The 24,191-nt window shown below is 35.9% G+C and overlaps 3 protein-coding genes across 3 annotated transcripts; 2 read left to right on the top strand and 1 right to left on the bottom strand.

Moving 5' to 3' along the window:
* The first annotated feature begins 417 nt into the window (after positions 1 to 417).
* On the top strand, positions 418 to 2,376 carry LOC143536080 (uncharacterized). Its single transcript, XM_077030160.1, has 7 exons — positions 418 to 483; positions 1,148 to 1,380; positions 1,612 to 1,682; positions 1,771 to 1,848; positions 1,925 to 2,012; positions 2,143 to 2,198; positions 2,271 to 2,376. The coding sequence occupies exons 1-7, from the start codon at positions 418 to 420 to the stop codon at positions 2,342 to 2,344; spliced, it is 666 nt and encodes a 221-aa protein (XP_076886275.1). The 3' UTR covers positions 2,345 to 2,376.
* Positions 2,377 to 3,037: 661 nt separating this feature from the next.
* On the top strand, positions 3,038 to 11,472 carry LOC143536079 (uncharacterized). The gene is made up of 10 exons (XM_077030159.1): positions 3,038 to 3,529; positions 4,764 to 4,841; positions 10,064 to 10,105; positions 10,206 to 10,311; positions 10,409 to 10,479; positions 10,566 to 10,604; positions 10,686 to 10,790; positions 10,875 to 10,962; positions 11,054 to 11,100; positions 11,263 to 11,472. Exons 1-10 carry the CDS (start codon positions 3,038 to 3,040, stop codon positions 11,338 to 11,340), a joined length of 1,146 nt encoding a protein of 381 aa, XP_076886274.1. The 3' UTR covers positions 11,341 to 11,472.
* Positions 11,473 to 12,583: 1,111 nt separating this feature from the next.
* Positions 12,584 to 13,000, bottom strand: LOC143536058 (uncharacterized). Its single transcript, XM_077030143.1, has one exon. It carries the CDS (start codon positions 12,998 to 13,000, stop codon positions 12,584 to 12,586), a length of 417 nt encoding a protein of 138 aa, XP_076886258.1.
* Between the last annotated feature and the right edge of the window lie 11,191 nt (positions 13,001 to 24,191).

Raw genomic sequence — 24,191 nt, 5'->3', positions numbered from 1 at the left:
CTTTCATCCTTCTACACCATGATCAAGATATTCAAGATGAAGATGCAAGGCTAAAGCTTTTGTGACCTTCTCCGGGCGTAGGGTAGTGTTGTATTTTGTATTGTCAATGTTTTGAACCTTAGCTTTGGATTTGGATTTGGTTAATCATTCGGTTAGTTTAATCTTTACATTTGTTTGCGTTGATTAAACAATTTTTCGTAATCGAATGTTTGAGATTTTGTGAATTAATTGATTTAGGATTGAATTCTTATAAACAATATTATTTTAGTAATGCCACCACAAAGAAGCCCTTGATTGGTGAGAAAAGAAGGTTTGGTGGAGGATATAATAAGCCACGGCTGCTGCTTTGCTTTTCAAATTTCAAAGTTTATATCCGTTGAGACTAACTGCCTGCGATTGTTGAACCAGACAACAACAATGGGAAGGTTTCCGGCCAAAATCGAGTACGAAAACATCCGAAACGCTCGCATATCCGAAAACCAGGTTACAATACACCCTACCCTCTCTTTTATCTGCTGACCATACTAACTAAAGTCGGTCCAAATCGCAGGCTCGATTGGCTTCCTTAGGGCTGCAAAAGACCACTCCTGTGAAATCACCCAAGAGGAAGTATGTTAAGGCTGATTTCAGTAGTCTTCCTTTGCGCCGCTCCAGTCGCTTGAAACTACTAAACCCTACCTCTCCGGCTGCCTTGATTCCATCTCTCCAACTTCCTCTAATCAAGTCCCCAAGTGCTTTACCCTCTTCGTTCAAATTAGGGGGTGGTTCGGTTTTGGGCTAAAATGAACCAAAAACCGAAAGACTTTTTTTGAAATTGTTCGGTTTTCAGCTTTTATTTAGGTCTGGTTCGGTTTTTTTGGTTTTTGACATTTGGGCTTGAAATTTTTAGGGGCAAAAATTGGCAAAAAATAATAATGAATTTAGGCCAAAAGTTTGTTTTTTGTTAATGTATACTTTATTTTAATGTATTTGGGCTAAAATATTTGGATTAAACGGAAATCTATAAATTCATTTCATTTTTAATTACAGATAAGACTGAAACCGAACCGAAACTTCAGTTTTTAAAAAAACATAAAGCCATACCGTCCGTTTTTGCTTTGGTTCGGTTATGTATGATTGGTTTTTTCGGTTTCATGCACACCCCTAGTTCAAATACAAATTAGGTCTTGTATTTGTGCCCAAAATATCGGAAAATTTCTGTACTGATATTAATTTGGAAGGTAAAGATGGTGAAGAGAAGGAGAGGAGGCCAGCCAATGCTCCTTATGTGGATGTGAGACGGTGTCATTCTCCGGATGTTTCGTCTGAACGACGGTGCATGAGCAAAGGAAGGGGGAGCATTTATGATCCTGTGTTTGGAATTTGCTGCCATTTTTGCAGGTCTATTTATAACTGATTATGCATACGTTGTTTGCAGAACTTCATTCATGTGTCTTGCATATGTTGTTTGCATTATTTTAACCATCTATTTAGCATAGTTTCTCACATTCTTTATGCATTTATGTGTATCAGTTGTTGGTTCATATGCTATTTATTAATTATTGCACCCTTCAATTCACAATGAATATTATTATGTTTATTATTCAACTTCAAAACTTTTGACTTTTATAGGCAAAAGAAATTGTGTGGTGAAGAAGACTGTAAAAGGTGCAATGACCTTGATGTTGATCAACCATGCCTAGGTTAGTGCATATGCTACAATCTCCTTTTTTCATATGAACTTCATTATTTGTGAATGCAATCTCACTCACATTATTTAAACTCACTCAGGTAAGACCGATTGCTCAGTGTGTCACTCTAGCAATGGTGTACTTTGTAGAGCTTGCCTTAAGGTTAGGTATGGTGAAGGTAAGTTTGAAAATCAAGTTAGCTCAGTAGTCATTTTGATGAAAGTTTTGAGATGATTAGATAATTGTTGTGGCAGAAATGGAAGAAGTGAGAAACAACAAGCAATGGAAGTGCCCTCACTGCATAGAAGAAGAAGGATCCAAACCTTACTGGATATGCAACAGGTACAAACGTCACCACATTATGACGTTTTAAACTCGCTAGTTTGTTACTTCCATATGGTATCAAACTATCAATTTCAGTCGGGTATATGTTATTCTTACTTGATGCTTCTTATTGCTATTATCATCATAGCTCCTTGTGCTTGAAGAAGCGAAAGATGGCGCCGACTGGGATTGCCATATTCAGAGGTTTGACATGTTTTTCTATATAGTAATGGTCATTATGCGCCATATTGTAATAAATTTGTTTGTGTAATGTAGCTCGGGAGATGGGTTATGACTCAGTCGCACATCTTATGATGGATGAACTTCAACGACGAGGAGTGAAAATATGATGTTGAGGTTTAGGATTATGTATTATCCCAAGTTTAGGATTCCTCACTATGTATTTGGGTGGTTATTGTTCTTTTGCTTGTTATTGTTAGTTAACTATTTAAAACTGTTAACCGCTTTGGTAGTTTGGCTAACATGTGTTGTTCTTTATTCTCTGATATGAGTCACTCAATCTATGTGTTGTTCTCTATTCTCTGATATGAATCACTCAATCGAACCACCTTTTGAGTCACAAGCATAGGATGATCATTACTTTGTTATCAAAGAAAACATTATAATTACATTTACTTTTTTTTTTCTTCACATTTTGGCATTTTAATGTCTATTTAAAAAAATATTTCCTAGTGCATTTCTTCCTACATGTCTCGCACTTTCGTAGCATGATGTTGACTTAGCCAACACGACTATTGCTACATATATGGTGGCCGTCATATATTTTTTTATCGGGTAGCCCAAAGACAAGCAAGTAACCAATGATAAATAGTTAAGTCGTAAGTCTTTTAAGTCCTAACAATTGGGTGGTCTAGTGTGAGACCCAGACAAGGGATGTGGTCGGCGTAGAAAGAAAGTTAGCTTGTTGAGATTGGGCTTTAAATCGTTTGGGTTGGAATTGAAAGTCGTTTGTGTGTAAGTTTAAGTTAAGATCTTGTTTTCAAACCGGTAAATCTAAACCCACCACTCACTTACCAGCATTCATGGCGGCCCTTCAACGCCTGCTTTCTCAAGCTCGCCGCCACTCTCCAATCTCTTGTTATTGTTCTTCGTCATCCCCATGGCTGCTGCTTCACAGATCACTCTGTTCTTCACCCCCAAACGACCCCAATTCCAACCCACCCCAATGCGTACCCGTTCAACCCGTTTCTTATCCAATCAAACCACCCGGTTCCAATACCCAGGGTTGGAGTCGTGAAGACGCTCGGTTCGTGAAGGATTTTAATCCTTTGTATCCGAATAGGGTGGCACCGTTGCCGGAGGATGCTGCTGGTGGTGGTGAAAGTGAGGAAATGGAGGCGGAAAGGAGGAAGATTGAAGCAGATAATCGGGTGATGAGGCGGGTGTTTCGGGTTGGGGTTGAAGAACAACCCGTGCCGTTTCCGAAGCTGGTGAAGGCGGAGGAAAGGAAGAGTAATAATAGTAAGGGGCAGAAGGTTGTTCATGATCTTAAGGAGGCTGTGCAGCTTGTAAAGGTCAAATCTTTATTAACACCCTCATGTTGTAACTCGCATTGCTGTCGCTGACATGAGATGTGATATTTTAGAGATTAGAGATTGATCTTATGCTCTATAGTTATAGTGTTTGCATCTATCAAGATTATACAATTGGTTGTTTCGGTTTTTAGATTAGACTTAATAAAATTGCGTCACTTTCTTGGTTTTGGTTATCTGAAATCAGCAACATTGTTGTTTATCTTTGTAGCAAGTTTTAGGCTTTCGGTCCTAGTTTACTTTTATATGCCCATTAGTAATCATTTCTTGAGTTTAGTCAATTGCTAAGTTTATGTTGTTTCACAAGTTTTCGATATTTTGGACATTTGATCAACAGTCACATTTTTATCAAGTTATGTCAAGTAATCATTTTTATATCAAGGTATGCCAATTTTAATCTTAGTTTACTTTCATGTCCATTACTAATCATTTTTTTAAAATCGATAACTTTATGTTGGTTCACAAGTTTCCTGTACTTTATTTCTGTTGAAATATATTTTGGACATTTGATCAATACTCACATTTTTATGCCAAGTCACCTGTTGCATTTTTTTTGGGCGGTGGAATATCAAGGTGCTTTCTTGCTAATTTTTTCTATTATTGTTTAAAATCTTGATTAAGACCCTGTTGATGACGTATTAAGATTAGAGATTGATCTTATGTTGCATATTGTTTGCATCTGTCATGATTTACGATTTAACATTGTTTTGGTTTTTAGATCAGACCTAAAAAATGCATCACTTTCTTGTATTTGGTTATCTGAACTTAACAATATTGTTCCTTATCTTTATAGCAAGTACACATTTTTATATTGTTTACTTTTATGCCCATTAGTAATCACTTTTTGAAATTAGTTGATTACTAGCTTTATGTTGTGTGATTGTTTCACAAGTTTCTGTTGAGAGATATTTTGGACATTTAATCAACAGTCACATTTTTATCAAGTTATGCTATGTAAAGTATTGTATCTTGTTGGAACGATGGAATATCATTTTGTAGGAGGTAGGATGCATGAATTGATTTTTGGTACATATAATCTATGTAATTATAAATGAAGACTTTAACTCATCTTCTGTATGCATGACTTATGTTTCATCTATATGTTTTCATATGCCATAGCATAAGAATTTTGGCATATATATATTTTGTTAGTGAATTTGAGCTAATTTTCTTTTACTGTAGTTTTTGATTTGTTGTCTTTTTATTTATCTTTCAGGCTAATGCCAAGCGTAATTTTGATGAGACCTTGGAAGCACATGTAAAATTAGCTGTTGATCTGCGTCGTACTGATCTGGTATGTTACTTTCTTTCTAACTCGTTATTGGTACCATGGATTATGTCTGGCTTAAACACAGATGTCTGGCTCATGTCACTTTTTGAATCTGATAATATGTTTTTATACTATCAAATGGTTAATTGTCATCCGCAACTGATATTCTAATAGTACAAAGTACTATGTTTATGTGTTAATTGTGGACTGGACATTGATAAACTAAGATTAAAGTGATGTAAATGAGAACTTATCGATGCATTAGCCTCTTTGCCATTTCTAGACTTTTCATAAGAAATATAGGCTTTTAAAAGCTAAATGTTTCACATTTTTTTTGAAAATATTTTTCATTGAGAATAGTCACCTTGCTTTGTCATATTGAATTTTCTGATAAAAAATAATTCAAGCTTCTGGATAAGGTCATGGGCTGAAGGTTTAGTTGGATTGCACGTGCAAGTTTTAGTTTGAAGTTTGAATAAACATCACCGTTGCTAACAAGTCTTTGTGAGCCGGTTCTTTGCAAGTTAATAGCTAGTTTGTTTTGACTTAGTTGTTTTGTTTACGTTACTATTTTGCCTATAATGGCCTTTATCTATTTCATTGTAATTTGCAATTCATTCAATAGAAATTATCAATCCTTCAGCCTCTCTTTTGTTCTAATTGCTGCAAATATCTAATTCTAATCCAAGCTTAAAACCATCAGTGGTATCAGAGCATTGGCTCAATACCTTCCTGCACTTTCCTAACCCTCCAAAATTCCTATGTCCGATCAAACGAGTACCTTACCAACTGCTCCGACCCCAATTCCTGTGTTCAAAGGAGAAGAGTACGAGCACTGGAGCATTAGGATTAAAACTAACCTAAAGTCACGAGATTTATGGGACCTGGTGGAGATAGGCGGACAGTGAAAAAGACCAGAACAAATTGAGAACCGCTAGAAGAAGAGATGCACATGCCATGGCTATTATCCAGCAGGGTGTGCACAATCAATTCTTCTCCCGAATTGCAGCAGCCAAATCAGCGAAGGAGAGTTGGGAGATCCTTCAGATGGAGTTCCAGGGAGATACGCAAGTGAAAGCTGTAAAGTTGCAAGGGCTGAGACGGGATTTTGAAAATCTTGTCATGAAAGACAGTGAACTTGTGGGTGAATATTTCTCACGAGTGATGGCTATCGTGAGTCAAAAACAAGCGTATGGTGAAGAAGTGGCAGATCAAACCATTGTGGAGAAAATTCTTCGGAGTCTTTCTCCTAAATTTGATTATGTCGTTCCTTCAATTGAGGTATCTCTTGATCTATCAACGCTCTCTCCTGTTAAACTAATGGGCTCACTACAGTCACAAGAGGAACGTATCAACAGCCGCACCCCTGAAAAAGGAGAGAAATCAGATGAGCAAGCCCTTCAAGTTTTTCAAGAAAATAATCAACAGGCACGTGGTGGATCAAGAGGTCGTGGTCGTGGCCGTGGTCATGGCTTTGACAGATCCAAGGTACCATAATGCACTCACTGCAACAAGTACGGTCATTTTAAGAAAGATTGTTGGTTCAATGAAGAGCCACACGCAAATGTTGCAGCCGAAGAGACTGATTAGAGTGAAAATAAAGAGGAACAACGGCTGTTTATGGCTATTATTAGCCAGGTTGAAGATGCTTGCTCATTCATGACTCATACCCAATCGAACGGTAACACTAATAGTCTATGGTTCATTGATTCTGGATGTTCGAATCATATGACGGGTTCAAAGGCTTCATTCACACAACTTGATGAATCCTTCAAGTTGGAAGTTCAATTGGGAGATAAAAAGAAACTGGCTATTGAAGGAAAAGGCACGGTTCGAATTGACACCGGGAAAAGCGTTCACAAGCTGCTCGATGATGTTTATTATGCACCCAGGCTGGAATATAATCTACTAAGCATAGGCCAGTTGATGAAGAAGGGCTATTCCCTCCACTTTGATAAAGGCAAGTGTGTGATCAAGAGAAATGAGGTAACCTTAATGAACATTTCGGTTTCAAACAATAACATGTTTTTATTAGATGCTACAAAGGCTGAATTATGTGAACATGAGGTTGTCCCACTTACACCTACAAGGTTATGACACCTAAGGTACGGTCACCTTAACTATGTCAGTTTGAAATCTCTACATGACAATGCAATGGTGACCGGCCTTCCCATTATCAATCAAACCTCTGTTTGTGAAGGGTGTATTATGGGAAAACAAGCCAAGCTTCCTTTTGATTCAAAATCGTGGAGGGCAACCAAGCGATTGGAGTTGATTCATGCAGACCTCTGTGGTCCCATGCAAACTCCCAGTCTTGGTCATAGCCTGTACTACTTACTGTTTATATATGATTTTACTCGCATGTGTTAGGTGTATTTCATTGCTAATACATCAGATGCCTTTGAAAGATTTAAAGTTTTCAGGAACATGATTGAGAAACAAAGTGAGCGTAGCATTAAAGTCCTGAGAACAGATAGGGGTGGAGAATTCTGCTCACATGAATTCAGTGCCTATTGGGAAAAATATGGGATAGTGAAGGAACTTACTATTCCTCACACTCTCGAACACAATGGTGTTGTTGAAAGAAAAAATCGAACAATCATGGGGTTAACAAGAAGTATGTTGAAAGAAAGAAATCTGCCAAACTTTTTATGGGCAGAAGCGGTGGCAACTGCTGTTCATTTGATAAATGTTTCGCCTACGACTGCTGTTGTAGGCAAAACACCATTGGAGGCATGGTCCAACAAGAAACCGAATGTTAAGTATTTGAAGGTGTTTGGGTGTGTAGCATATAGCCTAATTCCCTCACAAGGTCGAAGAAAGTTAGACAACAAGTCAGAAAAATGTGTGTTCATCGGTTACTCTACTCAAAGTAGTGGTTACCGACTGTACAATCCAACAAACAAGAAGTTTATTACGAGGCGTAACGTGGTGTTTCTTGAAGATACAAAGTGGGATTGGGTAGAAACATTTAAAGCCGGAGATCAAGCTTATGCAAGCTACTACATTGACCCATTTCCAATCATTCCAAGTGAGCACGCCTCCAACCCTGCAAATGATACAGTAGTTCCCTCTTCACCACAGACCATAGATGAGACTTTAAACTCTAGTATTCATACACCTTTACCCGTTCACTCACCTATGGTCTCTAGTGGGGACTCATCTGAGCATGGTCATGGTTCTGGCTCTAGTTCATCGTCTCCACTCCTGAGAACCAAAAGTTTAAATGAAGTCTATAACTCTACTGTTGAGATGCAGGTTCCACCAGATTTCTATGAAAACTGTCAATTTGCCCTTAATATATCTGACCCGTCTACTTATAGTGAAGCTATTTATAAAAGTGGAAACAGGCAATGCTAGAAGAATCAGCTGCTATTGAAAAGAACAATACATGGCAGCTTACCATTCTTCCACCTGGAAAGAATCTAGTCGGCATCAAATGGCTATTTAAAACTAAAGTGGGGCCTAATGGTGATGTGGTGAAATACAAGGCAAGGTTGGTGGCGAAGGGGTACTCTCAGAAAAAAGGTATAGATTATGAAGAAACTTTCGCTCCCGTTGCAAGATTTGAGACTATTCGTATAGTCTTGGTTGTTGCTGCTCATCAAGGGTGGAGTATAGACCAACTTGATGTAAAATCAGCCTTTCTTAACGGGGATCTCAAGGAAGAAATTTATGTGCAACAGCCAGAGGGTTTCAAGGTCGAAGGAAGCGAAGATAAAGTGTACCTACTCAAAAAGGCCCTATATGGGTTGAAACAATCATCACGAGCATGGTACAGCAAGATTGATGAATATTTTGTTACGAATGGCTACCAAAGAAGCAACAATGAACCAACCTTGCATATCAAACAAACTGAAGCAAATGATGTCATTTATGTTTGTTTATACGTTGATGATATCATATGCACCAGCTCTAACCCATCACTTGTTTCTGAGTTTAAACAAGGTATGATGTCACAATTTGAAATGACAGATTTAGGTCTGTTGTCTTATTTTCTGGGATTGGAGATTCACCAGACTCAAGATGGGATATTCATGTCACAAGCTAAATATGCTGCTGAGCTACTTACTCGGTTTGGGATGAGTGGCTGCAAAGAAGAGACTACTCCAATGAACTCCAATGAAAAGCTGCAAATGCAAGATAATGCAGAAAAGACTGATGAAGGGATATATAGAAGCTTGGTGGGAAGCCTTATATACCTAACTCACACAAGACCCGATATCACATATGCGGTGAGTTTAGTTTCAAGGTTTATGCAGCATCCCTCTAAGCTTCACTTTGGTGCTGCAAAGCGAATTCTAAAATACGTTTCAGGAACGTTAAAGTATGGCTTGTGGTTCAGTCGAGCTAGCAATAATAAGAAAATGGTTTTAACGGGATACACCGATAGTGATTGGGCAGGATGTGTAGATGATCGTAAAAGTACATCAGCGAATGTGTTCTTTCTTGGAGATGCTGTGATTACCTAGAGTACTAAAAAGCAGCACACTGTTGCGTTATCGAGCACTGAGGCAGAATACATTGCAGCCACTGCTGCAACCTGCCAAGCTATGTGGCTAAGAAAAATTTTGGAGGATCTAAAAATGAAACAAGTAAGTGCCACGACCATATTCTGTGACAATCAATCTGCCATATGTTTATCAAAGAATCCAAGTATGCATAGTAGATCGAAGCACATTGAATTGAAGTATCTCTTTATACGAGAAATGGTGACACAAGAATATGTGAAACTCGAGTTTTGCAGCACTAGAGAACAGGTTGCTGATCTGTTAACCAAAGCTTTATCACATGAGAAGTTTATGCATTTCAGGCAGCTAATGGGAATGAAAAAGTTTGAATTACGGGGAGGTGATAAAAAATAATTCAAGCTTTTGGATAAGGTCATGGGCTGAAGGTTTAGTTGGATTGCACGTGCAAGTTTTAGTTTGAAGTTTGAATAAATCACCGTTGCTAACAAGTCTTTGTGAGCCGGTTCTTTTGCAAGTTAATAACTAGTTTGTTTTGACTTAGTTGTTTTGTTTACGTTACTATTTTGCCTATAAAGGCCTTTATCTATTTCATTTTAATTTGCAATTCATTCAATTGCAATCCTTCATCCTCTCTTTTGTTCTAATTGCTGCAAATATCTAATTCTAATCCAAGCTTAAAACCATCATTTTCCTGGTTAATATTTTCTTGTCAACTACATGATTGACTATTTTGACTTGGGTTATCTTATGTTGTTACTTTGTTCAAACGTGCAGAAACTTACTGGCTCATTATCTCTTCCACATGGCAGTGGAAAGGTACTATCTATACTTGATTATGATCTATGATTTCAATATTGGTACATATTTGATGTTGCTTTTGTAATTAGTTTACCCAATGGTAGTTTGTGTTTTGCAGGCTCTTCGGGTGGCTGTGTTTGCTGAAGGAACAGCTGCTGACAAGGCTAGAGCTGCAGGGGCTGATTTGGTTGGTGGTGAGGACCTTATTGAAGGAATTAAAAATGGTAACTCATCAATCTCATGCTATAATGCTTTTAAAAATATTTTGTTAGGAACTTTTTTTACTACGGGATCTTTATATCTTAATTCAACCTTTTGCAGGCAGTATTAACATAAAGGACATTGACAAGTGCATTGCAATGCCTCAACTTATGCCACGAATAGGAAAAGAGGTCTGCATTTTTCATCTCAGAATATGTAATGTCGCGAAATCATCTATCTAGTTTATATAATGGAATTTGTTATTCTCTTTTGGCAGATATCGAAAAAGCTCAACCGTTTAACGCCAAACGCAAGAGTGAGTCATAACTTCATTGTTTCTTCTTCTTTAAAGCTACTTACATGCCATGCTTATGCGTCGTTTTATTTTCTTGTACAGGATGGCTCTGTAACCACTGATATTTCAAGGGCAGTGAAAGAAGCAAAGAAAAACATCACATTTAAGAAAGACAAGTCAGCAATTGTTCATGTTGGTCTCGGGAAGGTAATCAGTTCTCTTTTAAGGTTTGTGTTACATCACTTACATGTGATTCGCAATTTAACTGTCTTGCATAATTATGTGAAACAGGTCAGTTTTACAGAAGAGGCTTTATGTGAAAATATGGGAGCCTTTGTTAATGCTCTTTTGCTTGCCAAGCCTGCAGGATTAAAGAAAAGTAAATAGCTTTTATATCATGAGTGAAAACCAGACTAAATATCTACTATTTGGCACTTAATGACAATGGGCTTTTTTTGGTTGTTGTGTAGGTTCTAAGTATGCTGGATACGTGACCACCTTCCATATCTGCAGCACGGTAACCTCCTTGCTACCTTTATTATTACAATACCGTAATATTATGTTGAACTTATTAAAATTACAGAATTGTAACAAAGTAATTATTATCGTTACGTTTTTTTTGTCAACTGTAATTTGATGGGCAACTTTGAAACTAACTTAAACGATTGGTGTGATGCAGATGGGCCCATCTTTCCCAGTTTCGATTCAATCATTATCTATAGCAGCTGATCGTTACACCAAATTGCAAATGAGATGATTTCAAGTTTAATGTTGTATTTCCAGGCACGGTTTTTGTTTTATTTTTACGCGATCGCATCTTGGTTGGTTGATTTCTGTTACACACAAGCTGGTGGTGTATACATCCTGCATAATTATGGCATGGTTGTAGTAGATGCTGTTTATTTAATTTAAGTACTCATTTCTCATGACAGACTAATAAGTTTTGTTTCAAAAAACATGTATAACTGATGTTTCTTTTACATAAAGTAAAAGCCAGTTTGACCCTATGAATTAAGAATAGTTTAAGAATATGTAATTACTGTTATTTAGTGGTAAAGAGTACAATTACAAGTGCAAAGTGAAAACATGATAGGTTATTATAAAAAAATGGACATTCATGTTAAGTGAAACGTTCCTTTTATTTTGAGCTTTAACACTGCCTTGAACTTAGAACATAATTTGGGGGTGTTTGAGATTGCTTATTTTCACCAACTTATAACTTATTAACTTTTGTTTGGGATTGTTTGTATTGTGAGAGGAAAAGTTTAATAAGTTACAATTTTATAACTTATTAACTTAATGAAAAGTTATAAGGAGGTAAAATAAGGAATCCCAAACACCCCCTTTGTATAGTTACATTACTGTTCATTGTTATATTTCGAATGCATAAGATTTAATGATTAAAAAAAATATATATTAGTAACATAAATGCTTGTTTAGAAAAGATCAAAACATCAATGAGCTTGTGGAGTTGTGGTGGAGTGGTAAGAGAGAAACTTGGTGTTTCATGTGACCCAGATTCGAATCTTACTCTAACATTTAGTTTTAGCGGCACCAGGGTGATGATAGAAGAATAGACGAGTAGGTGACGCTAACTAGTTGGATCCTTAAACCGAACGCACTTTATTTCATCGCACTGTCATGCGTTTAGACAAGTGTTTACGGACGTTGGCCTTATGTGAGAGTTTTCCCCGGGTCAAAAGACAAGTGTATCCCGATATGATGAATTTAGCCCGCAGTCTGTATGGAGGATTTGTTGGCCATTAAAAAAATAATAAAAAATCGAAGCTTTTAATGATTTGAATTAAAAAAAAAAAGGATAGTTTATAAAGTTGGTCATAACATTAAACATTTATTTCGGCTCTGGAACAAAATCTTGATCACACATTAAATTATTTCATGACCAAGTACAGAGTGGCCACTAGGCCACTTCACTTAAACCTGATTCATTCATATGTATCACAAAACTAATATACTAGAAAACACATTAATACTCGACTTTAGAATAACCCATACCCCGCCCATTCTGCATCACTCACACCCGCCAACGAGCCATTATAAAACGGTGATCCCGACCTTCGAGTTGACTCAGACCACGCGGACAACGTCTCAAGGTCCGTCTTGTACACGTGGAGCTTGTGGGTTATATTTTTCCTTTGGCCATATCCTTTCCGGGTTTGAAAGCAACCCATTGTTACCACTTCGGGTTGGCCGATGACCGACTGGAAGCGGGCTGATTGAGTTCGTGGTGAGGGGAAATGGAAGGATGTGGGGCTAGAGGGTGGTGGCTTGAGAGGCGAAGCGCGATGGCTAGACGGTTTTTGGTGGTTTAGGGGCTTGGGGACACCGGGTCGGATCTCCCACTTGAATGGAACAGCACCTGGTTGAGTGAAGGAGTCGTCGTCTATATGATCCATTGCTATTGCTAGCTAGTTATATTAATTTAATTGTTGGTTGATTTGTTTGAATAAATGCGCATGCATCTAGATATAGAAGAGGAGTGAGATGCTTGTCACGCCGAGATTACCGCAACGAGTCTGTAGACTTTTACGTTTGTTATTATTGTATGGTCTATGACATGTACATGCATACATATGGGAGAGAGAAAGTAGATAGGTTGGTGAGGTGGCAGTGTCAGTGTCAGTGTCAGTGTCAGTCAATCCGACTTGTTTCTACGTTTGATTTTATTTATTATTTTTTTAACCATTAAATATTTACAAGTTTTGGTATTTGAATCCATAACCCACCCCATATTTAACACCCTCTATATCCATATCTATCTATCAACCTATACTAATAAATAAAAATAATAATGATAATTTGTTATAATCACATTAATTCTAAACTTTGGTTTTTCTCATAAGTCATGTGTTTAATTTGAATGACTAATTAGTTGTAACTCATGTGAAAAAAAAGCTTTTAATATAATTTAAATCACAATAACTTATACTAACCCGCTCTATCTAATTTTACTATCAGATATAGAAAGTTTGATCATGATTTATATATATATATATATAAACTATTGAATATCTATAATAAGTTTAAAATCAAACAGTGAATTATTAAAGTAATTAAATAATAACCTACGAACCATTATCGTATAATATTTAATGATTTATGTTTATAATAGATATTTAATTATATGTGTACTTTAAATTTCATTGAATAAATTCAATATTTATAATCTTACAATTTGTAAAACACTATTTAACTTACATTCATATTGATCATGAAAAAAAAACATCTTTAATATGTTTAGGTACCAATAATTGATTTTATTCATCTTAAAACATTATCTCAATCTTAAGAAAATGTAAAATTTAAATATGTAACATTTGACGTGTGTGTGATAATATTAAAATTAATCTATAAATTCAAATGAAAATCCATAAATTACGTATGATTAAATACCTAAATTTCGATCATTTGACAATCCCGTGTAACACACGGGTTCAAAGGTTAGTATAACATACAATTATACTAAAAATCACTATAGTTTCTCTCTCATTTTCAATTAAATAATACACTTTTATCATTATTACTTCTCTCTCCTCTTCACTGCAACCACTTTCTCAAAAAATATTAAAATATTATACAGTATGAACAGTGAAACATCAAATTTAACTTTCTTATATAACATTTTCTCTCTCCTTTACTCACAATCATTTATAATCATACTATATAATTTATAAATTTCTCTCGCATATATTTAGGGAAGAGGTTGAGAATGCTCTAAGAGCATTCCCAGCAGGTCCCACATTCATATATCTATAATTACCAATGTTTTCATAACCGGACCGGACACCGAACCGGAAAGCCAACTGGTTCACCAGTTCAACCGGTTGAACCGGTCAGACCGGCCGAACAAATTTGGTCAAAAAAGACGGGTGATGCTGGAAATAGGATTTTTCAAAAAAATATATTTTTTTTCCATTGAAAACCGGTTCAACCGGTCCGGTTTTTCGGTTTCGACCGGTCAAACCGGTTCGGACCGGCCGGTTCTCTTACAGCCGAGCGAGTATATAGAACCGGACCGGTCGGTGGACCGAATCCCGGTCAGACCGGTTCGACCGGCCGGTCCGGTCCGGTCACAACAACAATGATAATTACACTAAAAGTTGGTATTTCATTGCTCTCTCATGTTCAATTAAATATTATTTTTTTATATCTTTTTATTACAATTTTTTCTCTACTCTATTCACAGCAATTTAACAAATCAACCGTTAGATAAGGGAAATGTATGATATGGATAACACATTTGTTGACTTTCTTACCTCACATGCAATGCACATGTCAACTCCCCAATCATTTTAAAACATCTATAACTTTTCTATACAACATGTTTTTTTTAAATCACCATAATAACGAGTGTTTTTTTTTATTTTTTATATAATTACCATATTGTTATATAAAAATTAAAAAAAATAATGGGTTTTTACAAAATTGTGTTCTATCAAATTGTGTTTTTCAATTTGTCTTTCCATTGTATTTTTTACCTTGTGTTTTTTTCATTGTGCTTTCAGGCAAACATTCCAGGTGACTTTTTTGGCCAAAAAATCTTGACTTTTCCGGCGAAAGTTCCGATGACTTTTTTGGCGGAAATTCCCCGTGACTTTTTTGGTGAAATTTCTCAACAAATTTTCCGATGAGGTGGTGGCGGTGGGTGGTGGAGTGGTGGTGGTTGTAGGAGATAAGTGAAAATGTAAGTGAGGTTTTGAGATTATCTTAAGTGGGTTCTTGAGATTAAAGTAGTGGACCGAAATGGTCTCCTTCTTAGTCTTCATAGGAATATCAAACTTCTTATTTAAACCAAACTCTAGTTGTATATTAACTAATGTTTGTTTAAATTACTTAATTAACAAATGGTTTATGGATGTTAAAAGACAAGTATTATGAGTTTACGAATGGTTAAGTTGTTCGCTATGGGCGATTTAGGGGGTAATTTTGGGGCGACGTTAGAGGGGAACACCGCCCAGGGGCGTAAAGGGGGGAGGGGGTGGGGGGTTCTGGCTAAGTTGGGCGAAAAAGAGAATGTGTTGGTGGGCCCTCTCCATTTTTAATGGTAAATTGGTAATATTATCGTTTCAATAAAAAAATTTACCTATTTATACAAACAATTTCTCAGCATCATTTTATTCCAATTTCTAAAGTCCATTTAATTCAACATTCCAATTTTTCTCAAAATACAATCAATTTCTCAAATTTTTACAATCATGAACCCAAACTCAAACCTGAACTCAAACTCGAGCTCAAACCCGATCCTAAACTCGGAACTGTGGGAATCGGCTCAATTTTGGTGGAGAAATTTGCTTACAAACAACAATGACCCTACTAACCCTTTCTATGCTCTTTGCCAACCAACAAGGTTATCAACCCGTTCTGTTACCCACCATGGAACCGTACACCAATATGTTACATCGACCACAAGTAGCTCGTACCACATCAAAGGTAAACGAAGCCATTAAAAATACCCAAAGGTCAAACAACCAGGGAAAAAGGCGAAAGATTAAAGTGGGAAACGGATGAGGAGATTGCGTTGGCACATGGGTGGATTGACTTATCCGAAGACTTAATTCAAGGTAAATTATAAAAAATAAAATATATATATATATATGTCATGTTTTTTTACTAATACTAGGTTTTTATTTTTATCGAAGGTGACGGTAAACATACCCCTAAGTTTTGGGAGAGTATACGTGCTTGGTTCTTTGCTACAATAGTACAATGGTTTTGCCTCAAGAACATTTTCCTGCCTATAAGTAGGTGGCCGTAGATGAATTCTAATTCGTCCAATCACATACATAATCTCGTAAAACGTGTCGTTATCCGACACACTCGTTGTCTCGAAGTACATACAAGTAGTAGAACCTCTGTTGGTTTATTCTTTCGATTATCCGACGATAAGTTGAAATGCTGCTCGAGTGAAGCCTAGCCCATACATTGATCAGATAATGAGTGAGATATAGATTTCAAAGACGAGATTAGGGATAGAATATGATTTCTTTATTTTATATAAAGTTTTTATAAATGTTTCTTATGAAAGAAGAAACTCGATATATACGTTTCTTCATGAAGTAGAAACATAGTGAATAAATGATGAACAAAGAAAGGACTAAAGGTCCTTATATTTTATAAAAAGAAATTGATATCAAGGTAAAGGTTATGCGAACAGACTAAAGGTCTGAAGCTAGATCGTTGATCTTGTATTAATAAAAGGTTATTCTCGTACTATAGGTTCGAGGTAACAAGAAGCATAAATCACTGAGACACATTGATCAAAACAAATGTGAATACGTCCAAACTCTATACAACTTTATAAATCGAGTCTTTAAATGTTTACATGGGATTATGAATCCCTAAAACTTTATAAATAAAGGTAATCGCTGGCCCTCAGGCTATCGTATACGTTTGTGTGGATCCTTACATATGTGGGTAGACGGTGGGCACACGGCACCACAGTTGCTAATGCCTCTGCCACGTTAGGCTGGACCTAAGTAATGTTCAAGAGGGGATTATCTTGTGTATATTGGTAGTTGCTAAGTCCTCGATGTTGCGGTGTTCGCTGAGTGGTTTCAAGTTGAGTTGGATGTTTATAATAGTAATTCAGACTTTCAGAACTTGATTGTTTCGTATGCCACGTTGGGCCGAGGCCTACGATGTCTCGAGGGGATAATTAAGTATCAAAATTATTTTGTGTCAACGTGTTCATCAGCATATAGCTGACGTATTTTTCCCAACATTTTAGGAAAACAAGTAGCAAGAATTTGAGTCACTCACGAAGATAAAAGCTCGCTATATGGAGATGGCTTAGTTTTAATTGTTAAAATAATATGAACAGGCTTATCAAAACTTTATAAATCAGATACTTGGATATTCAATATCCAGAATGTTTTCAAAATAAATTTATATTTTATTTGTAAGTATTCGGATATCCAATAACCGAGAAGTTTTCAAAATGAATAAATAATTTATTATAAATAAAGTCTTTCGCTAAAACAACATGCAACTCTGATATATTTACAAAACAGACACCAACTATTGTTCTCACGTCTAGGCCCTAAGTTGGGGTGTGACACCATCAACCAATCAAATTTATTCCCTCAAACACAAACCATTCACACATTTAGCATATTTATTAGGGGTGTTCACGGTCCGGTTTTAATGGTTTTTGAGTCAAACCGTAAGCCAAACCGTTAGTACGGTTTTTGCTAATCAAAAAACCGAAGCCAAACCGTTTAAAATAAAAACCAAACCGAACCAAACCGAACCGTTACTAGCGGTTTGGCTCCGGCCAGTTTCACGATTTAGGCTTTAATATGCCGTTGTCAAAAACTTAAACTCTAATTCACAAGTTCAGATTTCAAGTTGTCCAAAAATAAAATAACCAAAATGTAAGTTCCCCATAATTAATCATAATGTCCAGAATTTAAGCCTAGAACATGACGGGATACTAAACTTTTAGTAAACTTTGGCTAAATAACACACTAGCTCTTATAGTTGGTTAAGATAAGAAGCCCAATTTTTAAAACATATGATATATTATAAATAATTATATAAATCTAATATAAAAAAATAAAATTTATATATAAATAAATCCTACGGTCCGGTCCGGTTTTTTACGGCCGGTTTTCAATAAAAACCGCAAGCCAAACCGTTCATTACGGTTTGAAAATTTTGAAGCCGACCGATCGAATGTAAAAAAAAAAACCGACCGCGAAGCCAAACCGATGACCGGCTTGGTCGGTTTCGCGGTTTTAAACCGATCACTGAGCACCCCTAATATTTATATTTAATTTAAATTATAATAACCGAGTAATGATTAGAGGGACTCTATCCACTATATCCCATTTTGGCAAAAAAAAACTCAATTCTCACATGGCGCCAAAAAAGTATTACCAACGACGAGGATAGGTGGGTTTGGGCTGTATAAATAGATGGCGTTTTTTCTGTTAAATCAACCCGCAAGCTTCTGGGCAACCAATTGGCAAGTGAAGGTCAAAACCAGACCCGACCTTGAAGGTTTGCGAGCCGCACTTTTGGCCGAGTCACTTTTTTTTCGGGGGCAAAAATTTGTTATAGATATTTTTATATGTATTAAAAAATAAATCATATTTATTATAATTGGATTTTGATCCATCTTAAAATTAGTGGGTCCAAGCAAATTTTTATTCTAAATTCATTGATTAAATTTAGGTTATTGGACCCAAGGCAAAATCAATAATAATAAAAAAAAAATTAATAATCAGTTAAAAAAAGAAAAAGAAAACGCCGATCAAAATAGACGCCTCGTCGTTCTCGGTCCCCTTCCAAGTTCCAACCCTCCTTCTTTAGTTCCCTGCCACTAGTCACTGCCGTGTCCAGCCGTCCACCATTGTCGGTGCCACCGAATAGAAAACCGGCCACCGTCATACAAACTCAATGATTCACCAGGGTATGATTTTAAGTTTTAACTATTTGATTATTTTATTTTATGGTTGACTGGTTGTTCCGCTATTCGGTCGAACGATTGGATATTTGGATAATATAAGCTGCGAAGAGATGATTGGGCAATTTGTTGTCAAGAATGCTAGGAGAGTTTCAGGAGTTATTGGTTAGCGGTTAGTTATTATTGTATTTGATTTTAGTACTATATTTTTGCTATTTTTATTGTTATAACGTTAATGTCATTTAAAAAACTAGGTTATATATTTCGTTACTCGTTAGAGCCTATGAGCGTTTTTTTAGCTCTGCCGAGGTATTAAAATTCATATGGAAGGCACGAAACGACAAGGTTTTCAATGGTATAGCCCAAGCCTTTTCCAAAACGGTGGAAGAAATAAAAGTTCTTAGTTTCCTTGGGTTGGTTCTGAACTCTAAATCGAAGGACTTGAGGGTTAATTGGAAAAATTGGTAACATGTAAGTTACTCTCTTTGTCTCATCTGTTGGGTATGTACATTGTGGGCCGTTTATAACGTAAAATCTTCAAGATTTGGAGGAGTGATTCTTGGGTATAACCCAACAAGCAAGATAAGTATATGACGTTCTATAACTTTTCTTCTCCGTTCTACATGTTAATTAATTAGGCTGTTGAAGCTTGAATGGCAGTTTTTGGCTTTTTCCTCTGTAATCGAGCCAAAAATTGAGTGAATTATTCATCAACCGTTCTGCGATTGTTTATTTAATAAACGAATGAACATCAACAAAGAGTTTGTATTTATTTAGTTAAACGAATGGACATAAACAAATATTTCGTTTGCTCGTTTATATTCGTTCACATATAAATAAAATTAGAAATAATTATATTTTGTTTGTATTTTACAAATTATGTCACTATAATATGTTTTATATTTGCTCGTGTGTGTTCATTTATGTTCGTTACGTGCTCATATATGTTCACTTATATGTTTGTTTATCTCTATTCAAATATGTTGATTTATGTTCGTGAACTGCTCATTTGGATATTAAATGAACGAACATGAACACGCTCATTTTTTAAACGAGCGAACATGAACACAATTATTTGTTCAATTAAGTGTTCCTCGTCATTTAAAGTTAAATGAATGAAAATACTATTGTCCGTAATCATTCGATTTGTTTACCGGCGCAGGCAATTTGAATTTATGCTAAGAAAAAAGAGAAAGAATAATTATAATTTTACAGGTATAAAGTCTACTTGAATTTATGAAACAAATGGATTACTCGTAAATTTCGTTTAACAGCCACCAAGCTTATTCGTTGGTTTATTTTAAGTCCTTATTTGATAAGCTATAGTTTTTATTAAATAACTATTTTGATATTTTTATTGAAGACAAATCCAAGAAACTTTACATCAAAATGTTTATTTTTTCAATCAAATGAACTTATTACCATTTTTTTCCGAACGGTGGTCGGTGGGGATCTTATATAAAAGAGAATCTACAAGAAGCTTGAATGATAAGAAAAGCTTTTTTCTTTCTTGATTTGAAAATTGTGGTAAATTCAAAAAACTTATTTCTAACCAGAGCAGTAATCTATATCATGGGGGTTGGGGGGGGGGGGGGGGGGTTGAGCGCGTGTGAAGTAGTCGAGGAAGTGTGGCATTTTGTTTAAATGCATTTAGGGCCGTAATGATAATTTGACATGATATTATGGAGTTTGGGTACTTTAGGTAGGGGTGAGCAAGATAAGGGTCATACCCTTGAAACCCTTTTACCCCGATTCGTAAAACCCTTAATTAGACCCGAATATATAATACGGGTCGGGTAAAGGGTATTTAAATTTCACCTTAAAGGGTAAAAAGGTCTCAAGGGTCCGACCCTTTTTCAAACCCTTGACCCGTTTACTAATTTCTAGATAGATATACATCAGATTCGCGATTAATCTGAAACGTAGGAGAGGTTTGTATATTATATATGATTCATCATAAATTTCCCAACTACTAAGAAAAATAAAAATCAAAGGTCATACTACTGATTGGAAACATATATATATGAAAATCATTGAATTGTTGTCACACCCCGTTGAGCGATTTGCGGAAGGCGTAAAACGGAAATGTAACAGACACCTCTGGTATCAACCACATTGTTTATAAAGAACAATACAAACTAGTTTACAATATTTTACATCGATCTAACTTTGTTTACAACTAGGTGATACAAACTAAATCCAGCCATTAAGCGACTTTACTTCTTACTAGCACACTTGCATCAATTCACCCAGCATTAATCCCAAGTCAAACACTTAGCATATTGACTTTCTAGTCCAAGTCTGGTATATCTGAAAAACATGTTAAAACGGGTCAACTACAAATAGTTGGTGAGTTTCACGAGTTTCAAGAAATCAGTTGTGCGTACAACAATTACAGGTGTAAATACGCAAGTATGTATGTATGTATGCATGTATGTATGTATGTATGTATTTATGTATGTATGTATGTACGTTCACAAGTACGTTTGTTTGTATGTTTATAATGTAATTATGCTAAACTACAGGGAAGCCTTGACTGTCTGTGCTGCGTGCATCCATTTCCCACACCTAATCAACCACTGTGGCTCTCCTTCCGCCCACAACACGCCCCGGTAGCTATGTCTAACACTACATAGCCTGTTTGAATGAGTATGGTCATGTGCAAACGGCGCTATGTGACACAGTAACCAAGCCGATTTCGTTTGGGTTTGTCAAACCAATAGTACTATTCACAAGCCACCGGCTCGAAGTTAATCACTGTGTTCGTGGGGACTTTCGTGTGTTAGCACTTAGATAATTCCCATCATCAAACAATTATAAATATATAGATTATGTATCAACATCTTTTTCACCCCGAAAGTTCGTAAAAATAGCTTAAAAGTGGGTCATGAAACTTACGGTTTAGAAGACAATCAGCACAGCGGTACAGTGTAAGTTCGTAGTTGTTTTGACTCGGTCACTAGTCCCTATAATGAATATTATAGTAATATTAATATTTTAATATTATTATAATCGTTATACTACACTGAGCTGTATAGCTAATCTGGGTATAGCTGTTACACCCAGAAAGTGTCAATAGGCTTAGATTGTGATGTTGTTCAATGTCTAATACTTAAATCCGAACTTGGCTCAGTTTCCCTGTTTTCCCAGCTGGGCAAGTTGTTCGTTTATGCGTTCAGAAAACCGTTATGGGGAGGTAAGCTTGGGTAAATGTGTTGGTCGATAAAATGATTAAGTTATAAAGAAAGATCACACAGTGGGGTTCTAGATTTGTCACGGGGCCCGTTTCCGTTTAATCAGTTTAATTTGGAGAAAAATACGCACAATCTATCCAAACTGTCCAGATTTCTCATAAAAAGTTCATTTTTACTTAACTAATCCAAAAATATAATTTCTGATCACTTTTGAGGCTCTGATATTCCAACGGATTCGTTAGTCACGAACTCGTCGGTTTCTATCAGAATTGAATTTGTTTAATCTTTGAATAACACAATTAATTATTCGTTAATCTTTAAATTATTAAAATATAACCACCTATCAATTAAATTATGCATATTTTTATAAAAATATTTCTGGAATTATTTACTGATTTATTAATTTATAAAATTCATTTTATCTGCTATATTTAGCTCGAAAATCATCCGTTTATACCAAGCGATTTCTGAAAATTCCGTCAAAATTTCTAAGTGACCAGAATATATCCCACAATAACCTAGAAAAATCCCAAACTCTAAAAATCTTGCCACATATCCTTTTCGAGCAAAAAACGACTATGAAATTTAAATAAACGCGAATCCACAAAACATACTTAGGTTTTTCCAAATGACTCCAAATTTCATATGTGTTCATATTATATCAAATTTGAGTTCCCCACAAAAGTTCATAATTTTTCAAGTATTTAAACTATTTTTCCCAAATAAACATCCCAATTCGATAATAATTCGCCAAATATTCTTGGATGGTTAAAAATTTACCAAATTTGGACAGGGACTCTCTCATATGGTCCCTGATGTCCCTGCAAAATTTCATGATCAAAAAATATGCACATCACAATCGAATCCTAAACAGCCCGTAATCGAGTGATTCGGTATTACCTTAGCAGTTTTGGTTCGTTTTCGCCCTTCTAATCAATTTTTCGGGTCTTGTGCTTCCATGCAAGCTAGATACAGGTCCTATATCACAAAACAAGCAAGTTTTATCAACATGGCAGCCTCTTAATTTAGGGTTTCGGCTAGGGTATTAAACCGAACTTTTGAACCGTAAAAACGTCGTTTGAACTCTTTTATCCGTGTTTTTGGCCGAAAAAGTTATTGATTATAATTTCTAACCATGTTTAGGATCAAAATATGCATTTGGATCATATTAATGGTTTTTACATGGTTAGTAGTGATTTTTGGTAATTAACCTATAATTTTATGTATTTAAAACATGTTTAAAACTAACTTAAATTTATAAAAATTTAAATTTTTTTTACCTTGCTTTGTTTCTGGAGATTTGAAGAACGAAATTCAAAGCTAAACTTGGTTTTTTTGTCAATCAGAAGGTTTTAGAAACTTTAGGAATTAATATATATCCAAGGGGGTTTTGCCCAAGGTGCGACCGCCCCATTTAGGGGGGTCCTCTTGGGCCCCTCCTTGGTCCATTTGTCCGTTTTGCGTGCCAGATGAGAATTCTTGAGTCCGAATTTGTTTCGGGTTCGGTTTTTGGCGTAAAAAATTATCGGGTACGACAAACAGCGCGAAAACGAGCATTTTTCGGCCATTTTTGTGTAAATTTATAAAAACATAGTATTTCTTTGTAAAAATCGAAAATATTTTCACGGATCGCTTAAAACATTTCAAATAAATGTTTTGTAAGTCTTTTTCGGCCCAACGAATGATACAATGCTTGTTTTGTAATTATCTTTCGCGTTTAAATCTACAGCGGGTAGTTAAACGAGCATATTTTCGTTTAACCGGTTTGCTATCGTACTAAGGCTATAATACTAATATATTAGCTTATAGTAAACGTATATCACTTATAGATGCCCCCCGAGATATATGGGTCATAACCGACCCGTTTGGTTAATCGTTTGTTCGATACGCAATAAGCGGTTAATCGCTTATTTGGTTTGTGAATACCTAGGTGTACTCGGTTTTGTCACGAATGTCAAAATTGTTCTCTACATGTAATTTGTGAAT

Source organism: Bidens hawaiensis, unplaced genomic scaffold (assembly GCF_021521415.1).
Source record: "Bidens hawaiensis isolate Kalapana, Puna unplaced genomic scaffold, B.hawaiensis_p1.1 tig00010732_1, whole genome shotgun sequence".
Classification (NCBI taxonomy): Eukaryota; Viridiplantae; Streptophyta; class Magnoliopsida; order Asterales; family Asteraceae; genus Bidens; species Bidens hawaiensis.
The sequence above is the reverse complement of the archived record's forward strand: the minus strand, read 5'-3'. Positions and strand labels throughout refer to the sequence as shown.

Excerpts from the sequence above, each read along its gene's own strand:
- LOC143536079 (XM_077030159.1), top strand. The coding sequence starts at position 3,038 with ATGGCGGCCCTTCAACGCCTGCTTTCTCAAGCTCGCCGCCACTCTCCA. Across the intron at positions 10,312-10,408 it reads TATTGAAGGAATTAAAAATG|GCAGTATTAACATAAAGGAC; the intron begins GTAACTCATCAA and ends AACCTTTTGCAG. Across the intron at positions 10,963-11,053 it reads GCCTGCAGGATTAAAGAAAA|GTTCTAAGTATGCTGGATAC; the intron begins GTAAATAGCTTT and ends GTTGTTGTGTAG.
- LOC143536080 (XM_077030160.1), top strand. The coding sequence starts at position 418 with ATGGGAAGGTTTCCGGCCAAAATCGAGTACGAAAACATCCGAAACGCT. Across the intron at positions 1,683-1,770 it reads TGTTGATCAACCATGCCTAG|GTAAGACCGATTGCTCAGTG; the intron begins GTTAGTGCATAT and ends AAACTCACTCAG. Across the intron at positions 2,013-2,142 it reads CCTTACTGGATATGCAACAG|CTCCTTGTGCTTGAAGAAGC; the intron begins GTACAAACGTCA and ends TTATCATCATAG.
- LOC143536058 (XM_077030143.1), bottom strand. The coding sequence starts at position 13,000 with ATGGATCATATAGACGACGACTCCTTCACTCAACCAGGTGCTGTTCCA.